The 27,534-nt window shown below is 39.3% G+C and overlaps 1 protein-coding gene across 1 annotated transcript; it reads left to right on the plus strand.

Annotated features, from left to right (window-relative positions):
* The first annotated feature begins 3,056 nt into the window (after positions 1–3,056).
* Positions 3,057–27,434, plus strand: LOC125760842 (netrin receptor unc-5-like). The gene is made up of 11 exons (XM_049421369.1): positions 3,057–3,978; positions 15,648–16,941; positions 17,971–18,187; positions 19,806–20,005; positions 20,272–20,350; positions 20,574–20,744; positions 20,965–21,012; positions 22,075–22,317; positions 24,947–25,277; positions 25,400–25,620; positions 25,831–27,434. Exons 2-11 carry the CDS (start codon positions 15,958–15,960, stop codon positions 26,760–26,762), a joined length of 3,426 nt encoding a protein of 1,141 aa, XP_049277326.1. The 5' UTR covers positions 3,057–3,978; positions 15,648–15,957; the 3' UTR covers positions 26,763–27,434.
* Positions 27,435–27,534: the final 100 nt, after the last annotated feature.

Consider the following 27,534-nt stretch of genomic DNA (forward strand, 5'->3'; position numbering starts at 1 on the left):
CACAATAAAGAGCTTGCTTAAGCTAAACCACCTTTAGCTTCCTTACCGGTCGATACGATGCGGTGTAGAGATTATTACTGCTCTGATAAGATTGTTGCGATGCTGGGATGCTACAAAATGGAAACCGGCTTACGAAGGGTTAGACTAAATGAACGCTGTAATAGGGATTTTACCTCCACTTCGGTTGCTTTCCCTTACCGAGCCAGCACACTGTTTTGTTTGTACAGTAAACTGGCACGTTAAACAAGAATTTTAAAAGTAATAAACTGTCACAAGCGATGCGCTGCAGAAATCGTAAAATCGTACGTCGTACCACACGGACTGTTGCGCTCTGACAAGCGTCATGTGTTGGGAGTTTTTCGTTGTGTGTACCCAAGGGACACCACAAAAAGCATGGCGTTAAGGTGTAACCATGTGTGCGAGTGTAATTTAAATTTAATTTAAGTAAACGGTGTACCTGGTTTAAATGATCGTTTCTCGGTTTGGCATAATCGTGTATTATGCTTAAAACAGCACAACACCATTATATGGCGGGGAAGAATGGCCGCTAGTGCGGCACCCATTGTCCGCTGGCTGCTGGGAAGTTTTGCAATGTGGAATGAAAAATTAAAGCTTGCATCAGGCCGGAGAATGATAAATTATTTAAATTGACAGTTAATTGTTTAATGCAGTTAGTAGAGTAAACCACACAGGAATGTGACAGTTTGCCCAGGTTTGTGATGAACTCGCGAGCTGAGGTACTATTGAAGGAGTAAGTTTAAATGAAATTAAACCATTAGCCCGGTAGGCTGTAGCCCGCATGTTAGATTGGCATGGTTGCTAGCGAGTATGGCTTCAACGGGCACAATGGAAGGAAAGTCAGGAAGTAGATTCTTTGGCAACAAGCTAAGTAGCTACTGCCCGGCCACACTGTACGTTCTTCCTGTCGCTTGCAGCTAATTAATAGCAGCAGCAGCAGCGACAACCGTTGAGAATTTATTGTGTACCAGAGCAAGAATCTGATCCAATTTCCGCCACCATTCGGTATTGTTCCCGTTTGGCAGATTCGTCTGTACTGTTTGCTGCTTGCTGTTGTATCCGCACAAATCAACTCCAATTCCTGCCCAGCAACTTGATTCCCCTTCCCTCGGTTTTTTGGTGGCTCTTGGCAAACGAGGGATATAACTTTTTTTCCACCTATTTCTTCGAGCGGAAGCTGCACGATCCGGTGCGAATGCTGTCGAAGCCAAGGCAATCGCATTCTCCGATTGAATCGTCATCGGGCGGAGCGGCGCCATTTTGCCCATCGACCATGATTGGGGAGGGTTTTTTTTCGTCTACCCCTAACCCTGCGTTCGTTCTCAACCTTGTCGGCTTGAAAGCGGTGGACGACTTTTCCCCATCGTCACCATCGATCCAAATCTCCGGAATGTCTTAATTGAAAAAGTTGTCGCTTTGTTATAATTCTTTTGCCTGCTTCCGGATCTGTGTTGTACAGCGTGTTTTTTGTGTCCTGTCCTACCGATACCTTTCATTCCGATCCTTGGTGAGGGATGTGCAGGACAAAAAGCGAGAGGATTCTTTCGGTATACCGTCTGTCAGAAGGCCGTGGAGTCGGAAGTGAGAAAAGCGATTCGAAAGAAAACGAATCAAGAATTGGTTGGAACGCTCATCGTCACACGGTTTGGTTCCTTTGTGACCGGAGGGGGTTATGGGTTTCCCGCTTTTTTTTTACAGCGCCTTTGAACAGTTTTTCGGGTACTGATGGAAAGGTTGTGCGGCAGAGTGTAGTTTTTCTTTTCATTACCACAGCAGTAGTACCCGCTGCGGGGAGTGTTGCCTTTTTCGTCCTCACGAGAATGACGTATCAAGGCTTGGTAGCTTTGAAGATTTGCTCTGAGAGCTGGATTGTTACGGCGCTGGAACCGTGTCTGAAACGGGGAGACCCATGATGTGTGCCGGTGATGAGGTTGATGAGGTTGTAATGATGACAGAGGCGGCTCGGCATTGGCAGAAAATCCGCATAGGTGAGTATGCTTTTGTCATCGACTAATGCGGGTTTCGATTTGAGGAGTTTTCAAAGAGGATACAAATTTATGCCTCAAGCAAGGTTTGCTTTTTTTGTGTGAATTTGACAGAATATTTTCATTTCGAACGAGGTGTGTTTTGTGATAATTTGAAAGCATTCTCAACCCCCCGGAGGCATAAACTTGTTGATCATTCAATATATTCGTTGTTGTTTTCGAACGGTGTCTTGTTGTGATTTAAATACTATCGTAAGAAAACATAGCGAAGTGGAACTTGGCTGTAAACTTGTGAATTTTATCAAATTTTAACTTTAAGTTTGAAATAATTTTTTTTATTGAATTTTCCAGAAAATGTTTTTAATATTTTAATTAATAATATTTAATATTTTTTTATATTATCCTGACAAAAATCTTTGATAAAAAATAATAAGATTGGTTATTTATCTGGGAGGTTCAAACATGAATGTCAATATTATGCCCTCCTTTTCTATTGATACCTTTAAGTACTTGTGAAAATATCATGGCATTCAAAAACATAATTTGTTTGTTTCAAAAACATAGGAATTTTATTTTACGTTAAAAAAGATAATTCTTTGGAAAGTTCGTACATATCCTGAACAAAGGCAATTATTTGTAACCTTTCCTTTGTTCTGCAAATTTGTGCATTTATTTGCAATCTTTTTGTTTTTATCTGTTTTCTTCAAAATACAATATTAAACATTCCAAATCAACTGTAGCAAAAAAGAAGAAAGAATAAAAGACATATTGATATGGATAGACGCATAGACGGAAATCCTGAAGAATAAGTTCCCAACTTAGCGTAATGAACACAACATGAACCTGAAAAGCAGCTAAGATTCAATCAAAAGACGCACAAATCTAGCGTATTCATTCCCGAACATATGCATGGTGGGGCCAGTGAGAAACGACCCGGCATCAAAACAACACGGGTGAGAAGCATTAAACTCACCCGAACACTCAGCTTCGTCTGTTGTGCCCGATGAGTTCCCCAATGAAGTTTGAGTGTCACAGGAGAGCAAGCATAAACATAGCAGCATAAAATGTGCAGTCAGTTTCATTGCAAACGTTCGGCCGCTAAGACGTGTTTTCTCGGTGCTAGTGTAATTACGGTGAAGCAAAGTTTCGCGCCTTGCGTACGTAAATGTACCGAGCGCGTGTTGAACAACGAGGCGAGTGTTGACATGTTGAGCATGAAGTGCTTGTGCTGTTTCTGAATCGTTTTCACCGGTAAACGAGTAGTAAAGCCGTAAAGTACAGTGTAATCACAGGCACAGAAGAAATAGTAATCAGTTTTCATTACCAAAAAAAAAAAAATAAAAAAATACCAAGTTCAAGTGAAAGTGTCGGGTAACGATAACCTTGTACCAGTGGATGATTGTGTCCGTGGAAAGTCGCACAGAATAAAGTATGCAGGGCCATGTGTCATGTGGCGAGGTAAAAGGTTAGCCGCGGTGCAAAAGAAGTCGATGCTATCAAGAGTTCAGCCCGGATCGAAACCGTAAATGCGCTTGTGATGGAATCAGTCGGGATTAATCACATTAATCGTGCCGAGAATTGATGCAGTGCCAGAGAGTTGGATTACTTACAGTGCATTTACTCATAGTGAAGGCAGACATCATACAGCAAGGGTGGAAGTGTGTTTGTGTGTTACTAGCAGCGTAAATGTGATGTTATGGCTAAGTGAAGATCAAAGTAATCTCGTTCCCGGATTAAGCTGAGTAAACGTGGAAAATGTGTAACTCTTTCGCGCAGTGGCAAACGGCTAACGATATTTTTCGACGGGTGCAGCAGAGAAAGAATAAAACAAGTCTCTCCATTTGATTCGAATGCAATAAACGGCCCTAGAGTATGAAGTAAAACGAAAACATCCATCTGCAGCTGTATGAATCGTCCGACATCGTCGACTATCAGCATAGCATGTCGGCAGCTAAGAAAACTGGGGAGGAATAATGTAAGTTTGGGTCTCTAGTTTCCCCCATTTCCCGTATGCACCGGGTTCCCTAGGTTGGGTTTTATTGTTTGGTACGCGCTGACTCACCGGCATGCTTTCGGAAAACAGCTGCTGGGTACGCCGTGGCTTGGTGTAATATTTCCAGAAATAACATATCATTTACTCTTTCACGGAGGGAGCGTCTTCGGTCAGAGAGTTCTACGAAGAAGTAGCCGGGAGGGGGCCGAATAGCTACAGTTGGCTAACGGTTGCATATGCACTCCTCTCCTATCCTATGTTGCTGCAGGCCTACGGTGTGCATGATAAACAAGGGATCGGATTATGTTTAGTCACAACGAAACGGGCGTCTGCTATGGTACGTTGTTTGTATGATTTGATATTCCTAAACATAACCACGGTATGAAGGCGAGAACTTGTGAAGCCAACTTAATAATTACGAAATTGAGATGTTATAAATAAACAAAGGGTTTTGCCCACAGTCTTTTGTTTCATGCTTGATTGTTTCACGTGTGAAATAGGAAGCATTCATATTTTGTTGATTGAAGCTTTGAATGGCATAAAAAAGTTTAGTACAAGGGAAGAATAATAATTGCATTAAAAATATTATTATAATAATAACTTCTTATCAAATGAACCAGTATACAACTCAATTAGGTTAAATCATCGAATTATTAATTTTCCATTAAATAATTATTGATGATGACGATGATTGAAAATTAAAAATTATTCGTTTTAGATAAATCTAATAACTTTTATTACATATTACACTTATTTCAAAATAGTTATAAATGCTAAATGGATATTTAAAATGTATATTCAAAATATGTGCGCACAATAAACATAGAAAAACTTGCATAATTTTTGGAAAATAAATAGAATACCATATTTTCTTTTATTTCCGTGAATTGTGGGGCTGTGCGTAATTAAGGGCATCTCGTTTGGTATCATTGGTTTGAAATGTTATTTTTAAAAGTAACCCTGTCGTATAACCCCTCACTGTTGTTTGTTCAGTAGTCGAACTGTTTGTAATAGAGAATGTAAATAATCAGTGAAACGCTCATGGGTTTGGCCCACTGCACAGGATGCAAATGGAGGGAAAATAGTTACGTGATATGATTGGAAATTGATTGGAAAAATATTATTGTTTGGAAAGTGGGTATTTGGGTACGAAGCGCATCAAGCTTACCAACGATGATGATGATGTTGACATGGAGTAGTAACGAGAAAGCGATGTGTTCGTAGATTTAGTGATGTGTAAGTGCATCAGAGCTTTTACGGCAAAAGCTTTTAGAATGATGAGTTTTTTCCCTAAATTATGTCTAACCAAACATTTAGTTATCGATTACAGGTTCATTAGATTTGTTTACTTTGGTTATGCATTTTTTTCTTTTTTATTTGAAAAAACTTTATTATGTTCGTAAAATTGTGCAAACCGTATAAGTTACAGAGACAGTTTGGCTTTCTGCCAAGTAACATAACACGCTGCATCGAAGAAATGTTTTGATACTAACAGTGCCTGGGTGAAAAAAAATTGCAGTGCAATCACTTAGCAAGCACTATCCCAAACATGATTGAAAAAGTGGAAAGTACTTTTGCATCTACTTACGCTCTTCCCACATCCGTTATTCAAATACAAGGTTAGGATTTCAGTTGATGTTGCAAACCACAAGGTCTACGTCATTTTTTTCCTATTTCGTCCGTTTGTCTGTGGCACAGGAACTAGCGTGCAGGTTGACAATTCCTATCCCTCTTTGAAAATGGCTGGTTCAACTTACAGCTACCACCTTTACTTGGTGCTTGAAAATGGCGTAAGTAAATCAAGACACACATGCACCTGTTCTTTATAAACGCTTTTATAGAAATTCATGCAATCAAGTGGTTTTGTGACTGAATTAAAATTTCTCCCATTTCACTAAATTGTTCGAAGACAGTTTAAGTGTTTTGAAACTTCTTCTGAAAATCAGTGCCTTTCTTCTAGCCTTTCCTATCCTTGATAGTCCATTTCTTTCCCTTTGAGCCAAAATTATTCCACCCAAGGGTAATACCATGAATGTTCAAGGCTTTCGTTGAAAAGCGACATGACTTTCGCTCTGTTTTCAGGATATTTATAGATCCGAAGCCCATTCATTGCGCAATGAGTCAGAATGATGTTAGTAGCTGTTTCCGTGTCTGCTGCACTTTATTATAACGCTCGTTCATCATTGCACCCTCGCGTTCTCTCTCTCTCGCTTCGTTGCATTCCCGATGTGAAGTGCATTTGGTCCCAAAAATCGGTACTTGAAATTAATTCCCAGACGAGCTGATAAGTCCACCGTCTGAGTTTGAAAAGCAGCATCGGAAACGACTTTCGCCGGCAGAAGTAACAATGCTCCAATGCAAAAGGAAAACGCATACAAAACACAGACGAACTATTTTTCGTTTCCGCCCTCAGGAATGCAGAGTGGAGATGCTCGCACATGCATGGCATAAGTGTTGGCAGCATGTTTCCCGAAACCCCAGCATAATACATACATGTCCGTGCCGTTCCTTTGGACATTCGGATCGGATGGTGAAAAACCCTCCCACCCGGTGCGCAAACCAGTGTACGATTCCAAAATGGCACGCAAAAAGCGAGGAAAGCATTGCGCACACATAAATAAGCGAGAGAAAATTTATTACACGGTTCTCCGGTTAGCGGAAAAGTCGACGCAAGTTGGGTTGTGTTTTTCGTTTCGTTGCTAATGTACACAAGAAAAAAAGCATGTATTTTTCATGGTTATGTGCCAGATTCTAAAATGCACGTCGCTCAAAAGCTTCGATCAACAACAAAAAAACCCTCCTCTAGAGAGGCAAACGAACAAAGCCTACAGGGTGAAATGATGCTTTTTTTTTTGTTTTACTATCGGAAAGACTTTCGTGATTATTTATGCTTTCGATTTGTTGTGCAGAAATCGAATTTCGTTGTCTATTGTGTGACAGTCCATGGGCATGTTGAGGCGAAATATACGAAGGGTAGTTCTTATCGTCTACAGGCGGATGCCATGATAGTGTGTTACGTTCGCTTTCATTGAAAGTGAAAACATGCAAGATTTATAGCGATATTGTCTATTTATATGAGAAGAGAAAAGGTAATAAAATAGGTAGCATTTAAAACGCTTCAAGCAGTCATATCCATTCCTTCTCACTTAGGTCGAGTTTTAATTTTATAGACTTTTGTTTGCTTGTGCCTACGAAGGTGGCCCAATTTTGCATAACTGCAAAAACAAGTTTTTTTTCGCTCAATTGTTTGTTGGTTAAGGGTGAAAGAGTCGCCAAAGAAAAAAAAAACAAAACAGGTTACGCTTTAAAAAGCCAATTGTGTTAAACTTCATTTACATGTTGAAAGACTTCTGCACTACACCGAACGTGCTATGTGCGGAAACATGTTTCTCGTTTTCCATGCAAATGCTCCAGATTGAAATGCATCGAAAGTCAGAAATACTGGAACGATAAATTCATCAAACTTCCTCTATTTCTTACCTCAATACGAGTCAATGAATTCATTCGCATTTTCTACTGGTTTAGTAAAATCGTGCATGCGCACGTATGTGTGTGATAGCGAAGGTAATCAAGATTTTATCATTGTCGATGCCTTATACCCGCTCATATCCCGTTTAACCATAACAATCGACCAAAGGATAGTAGCAGACCGTCGGAAAGGAAACTACTGGTCATGCAATTGTTCCTTCTCTAAGCTGATAACAAACTTTAGCAAACGTAAAATTGGCTGCGTTCCTGGGAATGGTGAACGAATACGTAGTGTACACCAAACGGGCAGGGGTAATTGTATCGCAATCTAACGTGGGCAAAACTACAACTATAACAATTAAACGGTAAAACTCTTGCGAAACTCTTCCTTGAAGCAAGCCCTGCTTTTCTTCGAATTGCTCCGATTAGCACAATTGGCCCTAGGGGTTATAACGATTCCATTATACCCAAAAGGGGAGTTTTGGTGGTTGGAAGTTTGATTCGAAAAAAAACAAAAACAAATAACATGAACAGTTGTAGAAGGTGGAGGTTTCCGCTCTCGTAAGGCTCCTCATGGCAAGGAATTGTTTCATTTGTTGTGTTCGAGTTTTCGGAAAGTTGATACCATTTGTTTATATCGTTATCGAGTTTTGACAATAAACCGTAAAACTATTAAAAAGTATTTTAATTCCTTTATTTACGGTCAAGGAGCTGTGGCAGACGAATGGAATGCGGAAATTCGAGAATGCGCCCAACTTTTCGTTACCATAACCGTATCCAATTCAGTTCAAAAGCATAGAAAGGAAAACCAGTACAAACTTTCTCTTCTTTATGGTCAGTGTAAAGTGTCTTAACCTTCTGGCCAGCAAGCACAGCCATCGATGCTTGTTACCTTGCTCGCAACGCACTTTATAGTGAAGATTCAACGTTAAAACGGAGGAACAGCGGATATGGTAAATAAAAAGTTGTCTCTATATTTATGATGTTTGCCGAAGTGATTAATAATGCAAAGTGTCCTGTCTGCTGACAGTTCTACCACTACTTCCTTAAATGAGGTTGCAAAAGAGATAAAAGCGAGTTTAAAAAGTAACTCAAAAAAAGTGGAGCACATCTGAGATACAAATTGAAAAATGATTCTCATACGGTTGATGTGGAAGGAATTTATCATAAATCATTTCAATGGTAAGAAATAAATGTCCACAACAAGATGTAGTCATGCTAGCCACGTCAACGGGTAGCTTAATGTTTCATGGTTCATGGTTCTATTTCAAATTTTTATCATTGGCATTTTATCATAGAATCTTTGTCACATGGTTGGAACCCTTATTTTAAGAATTGGGATATTTTCTTGTATTTAAAACGATATGTTATTATTTTCTATCTTCTTCTTTCACAGTTATTCAAGAATGTTAATCAAATAAATGTAACAAAATCAAAAAAAATCTAAAAATTCTTAGTGATTAAAAAACCTTAATGTTAAACATTGTATAACATCTGTTTTGGTATAACTTTACATCATGCTCATATCTCATAATAGTTCAAAATTTGATGAAATTATCAACATAACTTTGCATATAGTTTTTCCTAACCTATTTTGTTTTGGTTTAATGAGTCTTAGCTAGTAGTGTGAAAAGGCAGAAAATATCATTTCGATATGGGAAGGAAATAAAAGGAACATTCAGGTACTACGATTAAAATTTCATTATACATATTGAGGGTGTCCTAGCACACAAAATTCATAGAAAGAGGTTACGTGCTATCGATAGGTAGCAATCTTTCTGAGTAGGTCCAACTTTCATAGATTGGATTGTTTCATTTAGGAATGTGGTTTGTTTCTTTTCGTCTTGACTGTTCTGATGGTATCGACTAGCCCAGACATGCGAATCGGGTGAGTCGTGATCTGGCAGCTGGTACGTGAACAATTTTTCGACACTCGATACCATCCACCTCGAGTATTTCGAGGCGGGCACTATCGATCGGAGCTGCATGCAAATTCCAAATTCTAGCCCATTAGCAGATGGAGCTCCCACCCAACCCAACCGATTCTTTTCTGGCGCTGGAAGGGTAACGAAGGCGCAGAATGCTTGTGGTGGAAACATTTCACATCACTGGAGCAAAGTTTAATTCCGCAGTGCACATGCCGATACCAAGTAGAGATTGTTGCTGTTTTAGGAGATCGATCGATTGCCAAAATGTCAACTACTGCTTGTAAGAAGGTAGATCGAAGAATTGTGTTTCGAAAGTAGCATTCTTTGTGGTGAGACGATTTTTGAAGTGATTTGGTAATTTCATCTTTTGAAACAAGGAAAATGAAGGGAATTTGGTGGGTTGGTATGGTTTTAGGGAGACTTTAATTTGAGGATTATTGAGCTACTCAGATTATAAAATAATAATGAGTTCGACGATTTTCGCCAAAAACCACCGATCTTCCTCCACCTTTAGTGGGTATAAGGTTAGTGTTGGGAAGAGTCAGTTTTATTATGGAGGGATGCTTCATTTTGCTAATGCAAGTTATGCTACAGTCGCACCCTGCAATGGTGAATTGAGGCGAAATTCTAGACAGGTAAAATGACGGTGGAAGGAGAATGAATGCGTATCGGATGCCAATTTGCATGTTGGGGAGAAATTAATATCAATTTATCTATCCCTTTCGTGCGGCGCTCGGTATGGCTGGATGGAATATATTTCACGTTATTTTGGCATACAATGGTACCTTGAAATTTTGGGACGAGAATGTGTAGGAATGCAGCGAGCATAAATTATGTTTCACCGTAGCTGACTGCAACTGTACAATCGGAAACTGGGTGGCACTCCTATACGCCGCGAAGTGTTTGGTTTACCGCGGATCTATTAAATGCCATATAATTTACATGCCTAGCATGAACTTGAGTAGATGCATTCTCAGTGTATTATTAGGGTTGGTTCACTTCAATTCTTGGTTGGTTAATTTATGTGAATTGTACGAAAAGACTCCTGTTAAGTTTCTGTTACTTTAACTAGCTGAGAGTTTATCGCACGTTGAACGCACAATGATCCGCCTTTACTGGAGATTTGCTCTTAAAATTGGAAACTATAACTTAATTTCATTGCTATTGATCCGCTTACTCAAGAATAGTTGAATTTGGCACTGGGCCATCGCTACATTGCTGCCAAGCGCATCAGAAAGGCATTGTTTGTGGAACACTGAAGCTGCCGACCGTTCAGTCGATTGTGTTGGCTTCCATGTGCATAATTTAACACATTCTGTAGACTGTGCAGCATGAGCAGTGATTCGAACCCAAAACGCGGCTAATAACCTATGTAGGATGAACTAATTAGTGTTCTACCGAATCATATTAGCGAGCGTTCCCAAGAGTGCATATAATTTTGGGCGACGTTGAATATGCAACGGCAACATTACGCATACAATCGATTTTGGTTTCAGAGCTACAGATACTCCTCTGGAGACTGGTTCGATGCCACGAGCCTCGTGTAGGTAAGCCTTTGAGGTTTTATATGCGGTCGTGTAAGATCGTAAACTCTTGTCTTTGGCGACCGCGGCGTTAAAAACATTAACGACGACTTAGGTCATAAATGGTGACGATATTCTTTTCCCGTTGTTCCGCTTTACAAGACACGCTTTTTCTTGTAGTAATGAAAAAGCATAAAATGTTGTAATGTATAAAATGTACATAGCGACGATCGATGGTGCGATGAACCGTGAAACCTTGGAAGGGATGTCGACACGTTGGTCTCGCGAAAATTCATCCCAATTCTTATCTTGATTTTATGGGAAGACTATGAAAATCGTAAAACATTTTACTCTACGGTTCTGTTGTATATTTCCCTGGCTTTATACAAGTAAAATTTGGGTCAGAAATATTTGATTGAATTAGGATCCGAAGAATAGTTCAAAATTCAAATGTTTGTTCATTTACCCTCTTTCGTTATTGTTTTGATGTTATGTTTGAACACAACTGTGATAAAATTTCAAATTTTTCAAGTAGTAAATTTTTGTGTTTCCATTTAATTCTTGTTAAAAAGAAGCAGGTCTTCAAGCATGGGAAAAATTAGCTATAAACGCCTATTTTTTTAAATTCAGCAACAAGCCTATATGTACTGATTCGTGTTTTCGTGTCAGGCACATTTTTTCTAATAAACGATTGAAACGTAATTTATACGTTGAGTTGCGAAGTATTGTTAAGATAAACAGTTTTCTTGGCAAGAATACTGAAATTTGAGAGATGATATAAACTGAAGCTTTCGAAACGGGCTCTCATTGCAATTTCACACGCTTTCGTTCTATTTCTGTGAAAATAGTGATAAGGAGGACGTTGAGAAGAAAACGCTAGAGGAACATTTTGTTAGACTGTGGAAGTTTTTTGAACCAAGCTTTTTCATCCATTCAGCATCTTTTCATTTTCGTTCGCTTGTTTTTGGGTCGGTCATAGTATCTTCCGTTTTATCTGTTTCGATTTTCAATTCAATGTTTCATTTTCATATTTTCTTCTGTATTGCCTTCATCCCAATGTTGGAGAAAACTTTTAGACTGTATCTGACGAATCGTGAAGCAAATTATGATCTTTTTCTTCGCCAACATGAATCGTTTTCGCTTCTACACATCTTTTCGTAAAAGTTCGCGTGAGCTCATGTTGAAATATTTTCCTCCAAAATAAAAGTGTTCTGGAAAGAAGGATACTTAAGTTTTCCATGAAGAATTGGAACATATTTGGCAAATGACAACAGCAGCTTGAGAGCGTGATAGGAGTCTTTCATGTCTGTAACGAATGCCTATCCCGAGTACATTAAAAACAGTGAAACATACAAGACTGCAATAGATTAAAACTATCCAAAAATGAATATACCTAAGAATAAAACATTGATTTTGTTTCTTATTGTATAATTTGCAATGAGTTGTATGAAAATGAAAAAAAACGAGTTTTACAAAATGTTTTAAAGAATATTGAAGATTCGGTAATAGTTCTTTTTTTTGCTCCCCCATCGAAGAATAATACAACACGAGAGTTAGGTTAAGTTTCCTATCTGCATTTGAAGGATTTTTGTGAAACTTAATTTCGACTCATTATAAGCGTCATCGTTTGGAAATTCGTGTGTCCAATGCATGAGTCTCGAAAAAGGAAGCTAACACTGGAAATGGCCCAAAGAAAGTGCATGTGTCCAAACCAAAATAATCCTTTTCATGGTAGAGACTAGAGTCTCTTTAAATACCTTTGGACATTGCATTTCTCCTCAAGCTTAACAAATGTCTTTGCGTTGAGTTTGCTTCGGTGATCGTATTTGAAGTGTCCTCGTGTCGAGTACAGACAGAACAGCTTCTATTAGTTTACCAGCTGGAATGCTTTTTTCTACTACTCGGCAACTAGTTTTTGAGTTCAGCAAATGTGTGCGCATTAGAAATAAGGTAGCAAATATGGAGTAAGACCCTGCATGTGACTGTTGATCCCATTATGAAACAAATTATTCTTTAAGGATCTGTGATTTAAGCTAAGCATGAACACGTACGAGAAACGGCATTTCTTGCTAGCTATTTCCGTTCTACGTTTCGGCACTAAGGACAGTATTTTGTGGTAGTGCATTGGAAAAGCATTATCCGGAATAGAAATAGGAATACTACCATGAAGTTTGTCTGTGTTTTTTCCTGTAAGCGGGCGAGTGCAATATGGAGCGTTGCCAAATGGAAATCGATAGCTTAAGGGCTCGTTTTAACGAAGCTAGGTGTTATGAGATGATGTCTGTTTCGAAATTGTGAGCTTTTGTGGAATAGAAGTAAGCAAAAACATCAAAATTTTTTTGAAAAATAAAAATACTTTGGCGACGGTTTTTAAGTCATCTGGAACTCTACAGCTGAAACGAATACAGATGTTGTTCTATATTATGTTTCGGTTTATAGAATACTGTCGAGAGCAAAACAAGAAATGGAATTGATTTTTGTAACTTTCAATTAGATTCAGTTGGTACGAATATAGATTGAATACGTTGATATAAAAGAAACGTTCAAACATAACAAAAGGAGAAAAATTCTAGGAGAATCCTAGATTTTCAACATAGTTGTATTTATGTATTTACTCCATGAATTTTAATTCTATTCATGGAAAAGCTTTTCCTTTAACGAAACGTAGCAGACAGGTCCACCGTGAGGTGCAGATACATTCAAAGTGAAGAAGAATAATGTATTTCAATGAATTCCTCCCTTGCATAATAGTTTTTTTATTGACTCTCACATAGTGGCAGTCAAAAGAAAAATTTTGTTTTTAGTTTTCCCAAATAATTTACACAACAGACATATACGATAGAACGTGTGTACGACATTCTAAACCCTTGAAAGCTCAAAAGAAGCTGTATGGTACATCACTCCATACAACCGTAGCATACACATAACAAAATAGAAATGAGAAATTGCAATAGAAAATAGCAAACAAACCATCAAACCTGCATTGGACCTTGGCGAACCGGAAGGAGCAGTTAAGATAAAAGGAAAACAGTAAACAACCATGACGGAAAAATGTCAACCAACCCCTTAACAGCCAGCGCCGCTTAACGCTTCAATAACTTTTCATTAAGCTAACTTTACGTTCCGGTGAAGGACCCAAATCGAAAGTGAGAGTGGCGACGAAACCATAATGGAAAACTAATTATAAGTAATTCGCATAATTAAAACCGCCAAAAAGACCAAAAAGTACTAAAGCTCTTTGGCGAGCAATGACAACGACATCCAATACAGAAGCAAAGAATAACGCGCCGTGGTTTATCACGTGTAGCAGGATCTGAATCCTTTACTTGGACGATGACAAAAATGTTTACTCCATCTTTTCAAGCGTTAGGACTGCTTTTACCAGAACACTTGCAGAATGGCATTCATCCAATAGCAGACAGTTGGAAACCGCAACGGAAAAATTAGTAACATATTTTCCGCATTTTCTCCGCGTCCCTGCTGCATTGTTGATGTTGCAAAAATATTTCCCACTACCGACCGTTGTCGCTGGAAATGTGCCACAAAAAGTTGCGTCTTGTTGGGAACGGCCGAAGAAATTAGTCAAGCGGTTTAAGCATCTTTCAGACTGGGTTTTTGTGGAAGATTGCGCGTTAGTTTGCGAAAAGCCTCAAATGGAGGAGTTTATTGTATTACAGGCAAGAAATATGGCCTGACGCATCGCCATCGTCGAGGTATTTGTCTTCCGTACATGTTGGCAAAAAGTAAGCTGGAAGTAAATTATTTCTACCTCAATAAACTTTTCGCTTCACAATAGCATCCGGATGCACCATGCGGACGAGTACTAAGATGAAGTAATAAAAGTCGCTTTGCAATGCGTTTATGCTTTCATAAGGCGGGCATGGTTTAATTAAAACTCGAGCTGAACACCTGAAGAAAATCCATGGAAAAGTGAGTTTTCACTCGAGTGCTGCTGTCTTCTTCGCTGGGTCATTCAAAAACACCCTGTGAAAGCTCCTTTTTACCTCGAGATGACGCATAAAAGGAGTATTTTTTGGCACAAAAGCATGAAGCATCAATTTCTTAATGAGAGAGCGAAATGAGTCTTAATCAGCGTACGGCCATGCATTTTCAATAATGGATATTAAAAATGAAAAACCTATTGAAATGCAGTTAGTTCTATTGAATAAGAGGTATCCGCACAATGAGCTTATTGAAAAGCTGTTTAATAAACCGAAATGGCGTTTATAATCTGGTTTTGAATGCTCTCTACCAACTTCCACGATATTGCAAGGAAAATTATTCTCACGTTGCATTTTGGTGCCAGTGAATCACGAAATAGTTCATGGTATTTCATACGGACTTTTCTTATTCTAATTGGCACTGTATATCTGAGCAAGTCCTACTGAAGAAATCGGTTTCTTTCATTTTTGCTGATGTTACTCGATCTGTAGAAAGAAAGAAGGTACGTAGTGCAAGTCATACTACAAATTCCGATCTTTATTGATCATCGACGTGTAGTGATATACTATACACTAACATCAACACCAGTTTCACACTGATGTACATGACCCCACCGGAAATGTTGAACATTTTAACAATTGTTGAACAGTTTTTATTTATTTCTGGTTTTTGGCGATAACAATACATATTTGAATGGAGATCACTTGTTTGTGAACATATTTTCGACTAGGCAAAATTTTTTTTTCATAAATACTAACACGCTTGTTTATTTTATATTTCTCGTACACAGATTTAATGATATGGCGTAATTACCAGCGACACACTAAACATATGAACACTTACCAATTGTAAGAAGGAAGCAGTAGTAACGTAGCCAAAGATTCAAGCCCTGCCTGTAAATTATGATGAATCTTTTATTATGATCCAAGTCAACAACAACATAAATTTGCAACCAGATCACCGACGATGATACATTCCTTAATACTTCAGCGATCGAGCAGCGTATCCTCTGTCAGAAGAATACCTTAATCTTCCTACAGCGCCGCTTATAACATTGTTGAACATCTCACCCTGCTTCAAACACCTTCTGAGTTCGTACAATGAATGTTTCTTGCAAATTACCACATTTCCTTCAGCTATATTTTATTTGTTTTGTCGGGATGGTTGGAGTTTGGACTCTGGAAACCAAAGACCATCATCGGACGGACGTCCTACATCTGCCCACAGCCTTGCCATTTGGTTTCGAGTCGCGTAAAGATACCGCTTTGGAACAATATAAATCACCGTCATTTGACGACAATGGCCACAGGCGATCGACTTTCAATCGACATCAATCGCAACCCCATCCAAACCCCTTTCAAACTGAAGCAAAATATGGCAAAGCACAGCAACGAAAACTTCACAAAAACTACGACACACTCTTTCCATTACCTGTGGAAGCAAAAGATGAGCTACATACGGCCGATAAGTCGGAAAACAATCAAGCGGAAATGAAACTTTCCCATCGGCATCATCAACCAGGAAGTGAAGACATGAAGTTAGGTGAAGGTGTCCACAAGGCGGCTCGCATGCTTGACGACCGGCTTCCTGTGGATGATGATGTTGTTGATGCTGCCAAGGACGAATACTATGACGCTGCAAGCCGAGAAGAGAACGAAGGTGATAATTATGAGGATGGTAAAATAATCAATTCGGGTGCGTTGGACAACTTTTTCGGCGGGAAATCAACGTCCCCGTCGAGTGGAGCGTCAGGTGCAGAGGGTGAATATCGCAAGGGTTCGAAAAATGTGCATGATTATAAAAGTGGAAATACCGAGGGTGCTCTGGAATCGACTGCACAAGAAGAGCTCGACGAAGATGAAGAGGGGGACGAAGATGAGGAGGACGAGGAAGAAGATGACAGTGAAGTGTCATATGGCGAGGATGTGCTTCCACCAAGTGAAGCGTTCGGCACCTTTGGTGGAAAAGCTGACGGTGGCTCGAAAGTGGAGGAGACGCCGTACTTTCTGGTCGAGCCGCAGAGTACTTATGTGATCCGGAGCAAGCCAGCCGTCCTGAAGTGTAAAGCAGCCAACACACTGCAGGTTAGTGAGGGGACATGATGGAAAATGTTTTTAATTTATGCACCACAGAAGCAATCTGAGGGGGTAGTCATACATGAAATAGCCATAAAAGTGGTGCGTTTGATGAAATTTAGGTGATGAGCATGCTTTGTCTGCTCAAACAGGCCTGTTGAGAGTGCATATCGGTTGTGACCAGTTTGTCTGGTTTAAAAGGAATATTAGCGACACATGCCTTCTTTCTGCGTGCGAATTTGTTCACAACTTAAGTCATATAATTTGTTGAAAAATATCAAATTCAGAATTCTTGTCGTGTATCTTATTTATTCAGGATTATTTTCAAGGAACTTACAAACGGAATGTACTCGCTTCTTAATAATGATAACGATTAAGACAACAATAGCATTATAAAAGGCATAAACACACCTAGACAAGCTCGGTAGTCGGCAAAACAATTCAACATATTTAATATTTAATATTTTCTGACCTTATCTCCAGTGATGAAATGCTTGGTAGGATTGTTGAGGCATTTGAAGAAGTAAAAACCGCCAAAGAAGTGTTACTCTTGACTCGATTTAAGTTTTCGGTTTGGTAGTTTTGTTGCTGCCACTTACGGGTTACGAGCATCTTTAGCTTCATGAATATTTTATCGTGACGGCTTATAGTGAACGACCAACGCAAAGCTGTGTTGATTCTCAAAGTGGCATGTCGAATGTGGCAAACAACAGCAGATCGGAAGTAAGATGGCACCAACGCAGCGTGTTCTGGCGATTTGAATAAAGAAAGGTTTGATTCGACGATTGAGAGAGAGTGTGAGAAGACGTTGCGTCCAGCATCGACTATATAGGATTCTTAATCCTTTTAAGAGCACTACACGAAGCCCTGGCAGGACACGTTATGTTTTATTCAGCGTTCAGGATGTAGCGATAAATTCTACCAGACGGACAGACATCTTCTGGGCCGAGATTTTGTTTGCTTCGTTTTTATGTGTATGGATATTCCCTACAAAAATGGTATATTTAAAATGTAAATGTTTTTCTCGGATATTTTCAGATACATTTCAAGTGTAGTGGTAGTATCAAGCCTCCACCCTCGATCGAAGAATCGCACGTAGACCCTCACAGTGGCGTTCACTTTCAGGAGGTGACGGCCACAATATCCCGCGACCTGGTGTACGAGTACTTCGGGAAGCTACCGTTCAAATGCGAATGCCACGCCTGGTCCCCTCGCGGAAAAGCCGTCAGCCAGCCGGCCTCGATAATTGTTGCGTGTAAGTATTTTTCTGAGTAGTGTGAAGGAGCGGATGAGAAGCATCCTACAGTCAGCTGAACATCAACAGAGAGGTTATGAGTTGAGGAAAATGTCAGGTTTTCAATGAGGTTCGTTCTAAACAAAAGCAATTTCTACTAATGTACCTCATTGTTTGAAATTTGATATACCACATCCGAAGAAATAAATGTTGTGGTTTCAAGAATATTCATATAAAAAATTTTAAAAATACAATTAAAGAGTTCGAAGTGCCTCGACGTGTAGAGTAATTTAAATGTAAGATTAATTGATGTAGAAATCACATCACACTTCGTTTGATATCGCATGATACGGATCTGTCTAAATTTCAAATTTCTCGTACCTATCATTAGTTAAGAAAAAGTTATTGGTGTGTGTTGCATGTAGAATAAGGTCAAAGTAAAGCATCACACCAACATAAACTAGGGTATTTAGTTTCAAGCAAACGCTTCATGGTTTTTTTTATTCCGGTAGAACGGCCTAGAAATGTTTGTCAATGATAAATTTCCGTAAAAGAAAACAGTATACAATCACATTTTGCCATAGAACTTAAAATTTATGTCATTCGTCTCTGTACGCAGAAATCACCTACACATGTTTCAACAAATTGGTAATAAAAATTCCTCTAAACTCGAAACCTGATGGTGGTGCGGTATATGAGTTCCTTAACGAATCATGTTCCTAAAAAGCCTGATGATAAACTGCCTCGATTGAGTAGAACGTTGTATTCGGCCGACCACAATGTTACAACTGCTTAATTATAAAAACAAACCAATGGTACGGAAAGAAGAAGCTATACGAGTCCATATGCTATCCGCGGCCTCAAGGGTCATAAATCATATCCGGGATGCGTAGTGGAAAGCGCATGGGCATAAAAAAACGACTATTATATTGAAGAAAGATGTGACTTCACAGGGCTCCAGAAGGGGGTCTATCATGGGTCTAATTCTAAACAAATATCACACTGTCTGTGTGCGTTGTTCATTCCGAAAGCAGTTCACCTTTCCTGTAGGTTATGTCTACGGAAGTCACGAAGTTCGGGAACAAACCGTCGCGTTGTTTCGCTTGACGCCATGCACTTCCGACGGCGACGATGCTTCATTAATGGAGCGTGCGTCTGTGAGCGATAGGTGTTGTGGAGTTGAAGTTGAATATTTGTACTTTTAAAAAGTCCTACTGAGCACCCGGCATCGTACAACATTATCTGGCACATGCGAATAGAAACATATTTGAAGATACAAACAATGAATTGGAACAGATGAAGCCTCTTAATGTGGATGGGTTCTACAGCAAGAGCGCAACAGAGTGTAACATATTCGTGAATGCATAAAACGCCAAACACATGACACATTAATTTATGGCTTGGTTTTCTTTGAACATCTTCTAACGGAAAGGATGAAAAATATTTAGCGAATCGTTGTACATCAAAAAGAGAAAAAAGGAAACCAAATGAGAATGAATCATCTCAAACGTACCGAAACATGTAACAAAATGCATCTTGAAATGAGTCACATTTGTATTGTTTCGAAGAACCTTAGTATTTCGTTCGCAGAGAACATTGATATTGATATTATCTTATTGATTGAATTTTTTCTTTGCAGATTTGAAGAAAAACTTCGAGCTTCAAGAAACCAAAATGCGTGCTGAAGTTGGAGAAAAGCTGGAAATTAAGTGTATCGCTCCAAAGGGTTATCCAAAGCCCCAGATTACATGGTTGAAGAACAACTTCACCGTCACATCAAACCCTCTATTGACCTTCACCACAGAAGGAAACATTGTGATAACAAGTTTGAATCTTCAGGTAGGAAATATTATTAGAAATGAACATTATTCAGGACTGCGTGTAAACCTATCCTTGCGTCAAGCTGAAAGGGTTCCCACGCGATGGGCATGATATTTTTATTTGCAAATTGCACTGTTTAAATGTGCAAATCCTTTAATGGACATTTGTTTTGTTATTCGTTTTATTTCGTCCTAAAACAACATGCGTACGAAATGGTTGCTGCGGGATTGTAAAAACGTTTGAAACTCGACGATGGAACTATGCTGTTCGATTGGAACCAAAAGGACATAGGAAATTATACGTGCATTGCGGAGAACATAGCCGGAAAAAGGACATCGGAATCAATCGAGCTGATCGTTTTTGGTAAGGGGAAGAATTATAATTTACGACGTTTTATCTTTTGTTTGTATATTAATATAGCTGTATAGGTTACAATTCTCTAAATCTTTTTCTATTCTGTTGCATTGCATGAGTCGTAAAACATCAGACAATTTTGTTAAAATGCTGGAATGGCATAGAAAATCATTACATTACAAGGAAAGAAAGTTTTCCTACCGATATACTCACGCTTCTTACTTGCTTATAGTAAACGGAGGATGGAGCCAATGGAGCGCCTGGCTGGAGTGTCGTTGTCCGGGAAAACCAGCCCAGGGAAGGAAGCGTACCAGAACCTGTAGCGATCCCATTCCTCTGTATGGGGGAGCACCCTGCGTAGGTCCAAACCAACAGAAAACGGCCGATTGTGTAACATGTCCAGGTAAGATGATGGAATAATCTCACCTTCATTCGGAGGCCTCAGAAAAATGTTATCTCCCTTGCAAGTAGAATGATTAATTATCATTTGGATATTTTCATGATGATTATCACTAGAATATTTCAAACATGTATTTTGTTACGCGATTTTTCTATTCTTGATCTTTGATATTTACTTTATTCTTGCTGTGCTGCCTGGAACATGAACGACTTTCCACGTACAGAAGATACCCAAATAATCACTCCGAATGGATTCGAGGATAACGCATTCGGTAAGTAAAGGAATTAACCATATATCTTTACATCGGATTTGGATTAAACAGTAATGTAATGTAGTGATGGGAGTCTTGCAATTACATTTAGTGGATATTCGCTCAATTTCCAAACTATATGCCGACATAGCCTTATGCAAATACTTTAATTATTAAAAATCAAGTCTTTACTGTAATGATACCAATTTTAACAAAAGTCTTCCATGTAAAAGTGTACATAAGATACCTATAAAATAGTACCATTCCGTCAATTGTAGAACTTTTTTAGTTTGCTTTTACTTATTTATGTAAATTCAGCACCCACCTGTCTAAAGTATTGTTGTACATTGTGTATTGAACAGTAACTAGAAGTAGTTTCCCACTCCTAAGACTGTCATATGAATGCAGCTGCTAACCAGATTTAAAATCCAATAGACATTCCAGGTCCAACAGTACTCTAATCGTGTCTTTCAATTTTTCTCAAATTGTCCCTCGTACATTTTGAAAGGTGAAAGTACTGGTCTGAGAATGAATGGAAGCGATTGTAGTTCGTTCTGAAGAATACAACTGTGGTACTTTTTGCTTAGCGATAACGTCTTGGTGTTGGCGTGACGACATTCTGGTTGTTGAAGTTCCAAACCATTCAAAGGATAAGATTCACGTTAGGAATTTGCATCACACGAATTCTTAGAGTAGTTTGAGCGCTTCTAGATTGCTTGGTGTTCACGGTATGTCTATGTCTTCAAGGCAGATAGCATGGAAGAGAGTTTGGAATCAAGAACGGTAGGCATCGCACAAAGATTCTTATCGGAGAAATTGGTTTCCTTGTAGCATCCTGTCGTAAATTCGTGACTCAGGGAAGGTTTAAGGTTCATTGTTAAGCTCGTCATTGTGGTATTGATTATAAAAGGATGTTGCATGCACGTTAAACTTCTCATCGTCCTCTAACGAGTGAAAAGAGTGCAATCCAACTGGGCAAATTGAAAACGGCATATCTTTTCCATGTTAGATAGTACATAAAGATGGAAAATGTGCTAATTGGTAATGTGCTTCTTGGTCAAACTTGGACGCTTTCGTTTGCAGTACGCCGTTGGTCAGCATGGTCTGCGTGGAGCTCGTGCACTAACAAATGCACCCAATCAAGGAGACGAATCTGCCGCACGCAAAACATGGACTACTACGATAAAGCGCTTGTGAAGCATCATCAACAGTTGGCAGCTCTTATGGAGGATCACGACGAGCAGGAGAGCAGTGCCTACGGTTGTCACGGGAAGGACGTTCAAACCATCGTTTGTCGAGGTGGCGAATGCAGAATAGATGACACAGGTGAGTGTATTATACAGTTCAGGTTCTTTCCATTGGCTGATACTTGATTTTTGATACAGAATGTATTTCATACCAAAAAGACACATGTATGCATTTATTCATTTAAGGAATATCATTATATAATCATTTTTATGCAAAAAAATCTCAGAGCATACAAGGATCTTGATCAAATAATCAAAGAACAATGATTATTTAAGCGAAAATTGAATTCGATTGAATTCAAACGGTAGGGTCGAAACTGCTAATATGGGCTTATTCTCACAAATCTCTAATAACCGTCGCTATGGCTATCAAAGGGTGTAATTTGAATAATACCAATTAACAAGAAGGCTGAAGCCTCGTGGATTCTATTCTGTTTCCGGAAGACCTGAATTGGTACATTTCACAGACAAATAAATAAAGTTACGCACGTTATGCATTTCAAGCTGTGATACAAAGATCCCACATCATGTGACACGTTTGGAATGCGAGGATGGAAAAGTATTGTTGATGAAGGGGGAAAAAGGCTGCATTGTGCAATATCAAGTTACAGACCATCTTAAATGCCCCTGAGGGACATCATATACGGTTGATGGGCATGAAATACAGGACCCGTAGCTTTTTGTTGCTCTCATCTATAATAATACAAACTGTGTTAAGCATTGGCTTTGTTGGATGTTTCCGTTGTGTGAATATTCACATCACATTATTGTTTCTACGATTTTATATTGCACAAATAGAATCGTTTTGTTTTGCCCAAATTCACATCGTTTGAGTTTTTATGCAATTTTTGATTGGTATGCAAATAACTTCAAATAAACAATGTCCATCATATTTGTATTTTTCTATTCGATGCAACCTAATTGAACTTATTCAAGAATAATTGAAAAAGTTACTGCAAGGTTTAATATTTGCACAATTTAAAATATAAGGACCTAGTAAGTGAAGAAAATGTGTGACAAATAGTGTGACTCTTCTTGATTTGTTGCTTTACTTTATGAGGATCGTATTGTGATAACTGAAACGCAAAGTAATAAATAAAAATACAGCTTCAACAAAAATATTCACCACCTTTTGCGAATGAATAACAAGTAATGAAGCATATGCAAAACCATACCAAATGCTAGTAAGCGACAATAGTAATAGAAGAACAGAAAGATCAGAATAGAATGTACAGCTTCATATTGACTAAAGCTCCACTCAGTCAACCGTAATCATCGGTCATGAATGGAGCCAATCTGAGCCTTTGCTTATTCACCAGTGAAAACGCTCTGAAAGGACGTCCCTGAGTGCGGCATATCCTTACCCGTGCCTGGTTGGTAGTGTTTCGGTAGTATCCCAAGTACCTTTCAGCATTATGGTGCATTGGCATCAGTCAAGCCAGAAGTACTGCGGACGCAGTTTTCAAAAGCATCAACAATAAACATAATCATTCATCTCGCTTTTCCCCCGGAATTGAGGATAGCGAAAGAGGCATACGGAATCGATATGATTCTGGAACGGTCTCGCGATGCTGGCGAGTGAACGAAGAAGGGTGAAATCTCTTCTTATTGCGGAAAATCATAATAACCGCACTGATTACTCGCCAGGGGAATATTTATCCGGCTATTATATGATCGTTGCTGGTGGTATGAAGTAAGTGAAACAGATTTTTTATATGTGATATTGATTGTTGATTGTATGTGAGATTTGGTCTAGAGACTGTTGCGGAAATGATCAATAATGTTATGTGTTTAGGGAATATCATCGATAGTGTTGTAATCGGTGCCATCCTAAAATATCTAGAACAATAACTTTTTTTTAAATATAATCTTTATTTAAAGTTCAGTGATTATTCCAAGATTTAAAAAAAATGTGATATGATATCTAATGTAAAGAACGTATCTAATTTGAATACTTATTGATATTGAACTGAGTACTGATATGAGCATATACAGACCAAATTTTGGCATGTAATAAAATATGACTTTTTGTAAAATAATAATCGCATTTTACCATAATTTATTTGAAAATGCCTTTACTTCGAGTATGTGCTTCAATACTCGTATGTCCACTTAAAAAGATGCATTCAGTAAGGACATTCATTGCTTCAAAAGCAGTAAAAGGCTCTTGAAGAAGCTTAAGTAGCTACTACACCTATGTTCCACATTTCTGAAGAGAACTTGAGAAGAGTGAAAAGTAAATCGTTCTCTCCAATGAATGAGTTTTCTCTAGCGCAAACGGTAATGGAATGCAGAAATCATTTTTCCAGACAAGCTTTTATGCTCGCCTTTGCTCGATGTCGTAGTTTGCTCAATGGTCTGGATGTACTATGGAAATAGGTTGATACAAAATTTCATAGCTAAGTCATGGCATGTTTAAAGCTATTTAAATAATGATCCTCTTTAAACAAGCATATTTTCCATATTTTGCGCGTATTGAGTTACAAGAAGATCAGCATTAATAATAATACAAAACCACCTAATATCGTTTCGACAACAGATTTAGTAAATCATTGTTTTTGCGTTATTGAAGATCACAAGTTTTGTACATTGAACTAAAGGAAAGACCATACACTTATTCTCTAACGTTAAGTAAATGAAACAATAATAAAACTATTCCAAAAATTGCTGACTTATTGGCTTTCTCATTCCGTTACATTTCGTTACAGCTTCTGATTGGATCTTTTATCTCGGGCTCGGGTTCATAGTGACACTCTGTTTGACATTCCTGGTGTTTCTGCTGCACATGCGACACCGACAGAAGATACCAACGTACTCCATCACTCGGACGACACCGGATCAGCACACATACACACACGAGTTTCAAAAGAAGCTTACTCTCTCCTCAAACCCCCCGGACATCAATATACGCGTCAACGGCTACGAATACTCTAACGGAAGCACCATGGAAGCTCCAAAAATACCGAGTCAGAGTGTTCCATTACTTCTGACCAGATCCACATCTGAACATCACTACGACGAACCGCAATTCAACTCGATGTAAGTGTTTTCACCAAATGGACTGATATTTCGTCAGGAATGCGAATCTACTCAACGGGGCATATGGCTTGTATTTGTACTCAATCATTATCCGTCTTGATACGCCACGGTCATTTCTACAGGCAAGCGATTCAGACAGCAAATAAGGACGACACGGGTACGAATGTGTACAACCAACAAAAGGTTGGGTCGGGAGTGGTTCTTCAGCATCATTACCATCAGTATCACTCACTCGAGCAGAGTCACCTTCAACGTCAGATAACATCGTCACCTGCCGTCCAATCTCAAAAGGGTCAGTATCGCAGCTCCGAATCGCTGTCGGGGACGTCCAACACAAATACATGTAAGTGTCGTTTTGCAATAGAAATGAGCTTTCCAATATTCTTTTTCTAATTTGGCATCGAGCGATGAATTTTCGGTGTCCGCTTCCGTGTGTTATTCTTGAATAAATTCCTCATTTAACTGATTGATGAGAATCTGCGGCCGGTTGTCATAATATTGATGGTTTCAATTTCCTTTTTGTCTTCGTTGTGGGGATTTCTTACCTGAGCAGCGAACTCAACCTACGCAATCGCTACGACGGATTCCTTGGACACGTCCAGTTCGTCCGAGGCCATGTACAAATCGAACTCTGCTCGTCAGGTTGTCACCTCGGAGGGGGGTTGGTTGGAGTTGGAGCATCTGCAAACATCGCTCTCCATCCCCGAGGGAGCCATTCCAACGGCGCTAAGAATAAACGTTTTTCTGGCGGTCATGTACGACTCCAAAGATACGATACTAGTCGAAAATCAGGTCACCCACATCAGTCCCACGATTGTGTGTGGGCCAGCAAAGAGTAATTTCTCCAAACCGCTCATCATCAAGGTTCCGCATTGCGCCGAGGACATTGCCAGCTGGAAGGTATCGCTTTTCTACAAAGAGGAAGTGACCAACTGCTGGAAAAAGATTGCGTCATCGGAGAATGACGTTCCCAGTCCTCAGGCCTACATTCAGCTTGACCAGCACAATGCGTACATCATGACGCGGAAGCTCGGCAAGTATCTGCTCGGTGGTGAAAGTCTTGCGTCAGAGGTGATCGTCACCAAGCGACTGAAGATCGTCATGTTCGGTCCGGTTAGAAAACCGGAAGCCGACTTCAATATTCGCGCCTATGTGCTTGAGGACTACCCGAGTGCTTTGGAGCACTGCAGTGGAATCGAAACTAGACTGGGTTATTTCCAGATCGGACAGAGCTCACCGTTTCACTTCGCTAACAGTAAAGAAGCGATGACACTGCGCATTAACTGTTCCGGCGGCTGGACGACTGCGGCCAAATGTTCTGCGCAGAAGATCCCCTTTAATCACATCTGGAAGAACATGGCGATCTTGCACTGTGAGTTCTTGTTGCACAAATTGACCGATGAGATGCCTTGTTTACGATTGGAACTAGCTGCCGAGCAGGACAACGGTGCCAAAGTACTTATCACGTCAGTGGCATTCTCGTGATAGTACATAGCGCGAGCTCTCCAGAAGCTGATGACATTGTAAGAGGTGCAACTCGGGCATGCAAACATAACCTCATGATTCCTTAGCAGATGTGTGCATCCATTTAAACATTTATTATTTAACCAAAAGCCCATAAACAAAGCCAACCCTTATAGAAGTTACTGTTAGCTGCGCACCAAGTTAGACATTGTCGCAAGGCGAAAACGAAACAATGCCGAGGCCATTACATAGCGAATAAACCTAGAACTAGAATCTCACCCTCATATACAAATAGCACATCGTCACAAGTTGTTGATTAACGCATATACCGTGTTCAGTTGTAGCGATTGTTCTAAAAGGATCGAACCGAAAGGCGATCAAGTTTCCTGCGAAATGATCGACAAAGGTAGTCGTAGAACAAGTCGAAATGCCAAATATTCGGAGATTTGGAAGAGGAAACGTCATGTATGCCGAAATGTAGTTATCATCGCCGTTCAAATTAGATATACGCTCTCGGTCAGCGGCACCAGCAGTGCATTATTTGAGTTGTACATAATAAAATAAAAGTTGTACCGGTTAGCGACGATCTAGGTTAAGGTACTGTTTCCCACGGATGTCCTCGTTTCCGTAGCTCTATTGATAAAGACTGATTGTGAGGAACAATAAAAAGTTGGCATAGAAATACTGGTCAAATTGAGTTTTATTACAGAGTTGAAACAAGATCACGTTTGTGGTTATTAAAGGTAAGTAAAAAAGGACCTTTGATGAAGTTGGTCAAACATTTATGGTTAAT

The sequence above is a fragment of the Anopheles funestus genome, chromosome 2RL (genome assembly GCF_943734845.2).
Source record: "Anopheles funestus chromosome 2RL, idAnoFuneDA-416_04, whole genome shotgun sequence".
Classification (NCBI taxonomy): domain Eukaryota; kingdom Metazoa; phylum Arthropoda; class Insecta; order Diptera; family Culicidae; genus Anopheles; species Anopheles funestus.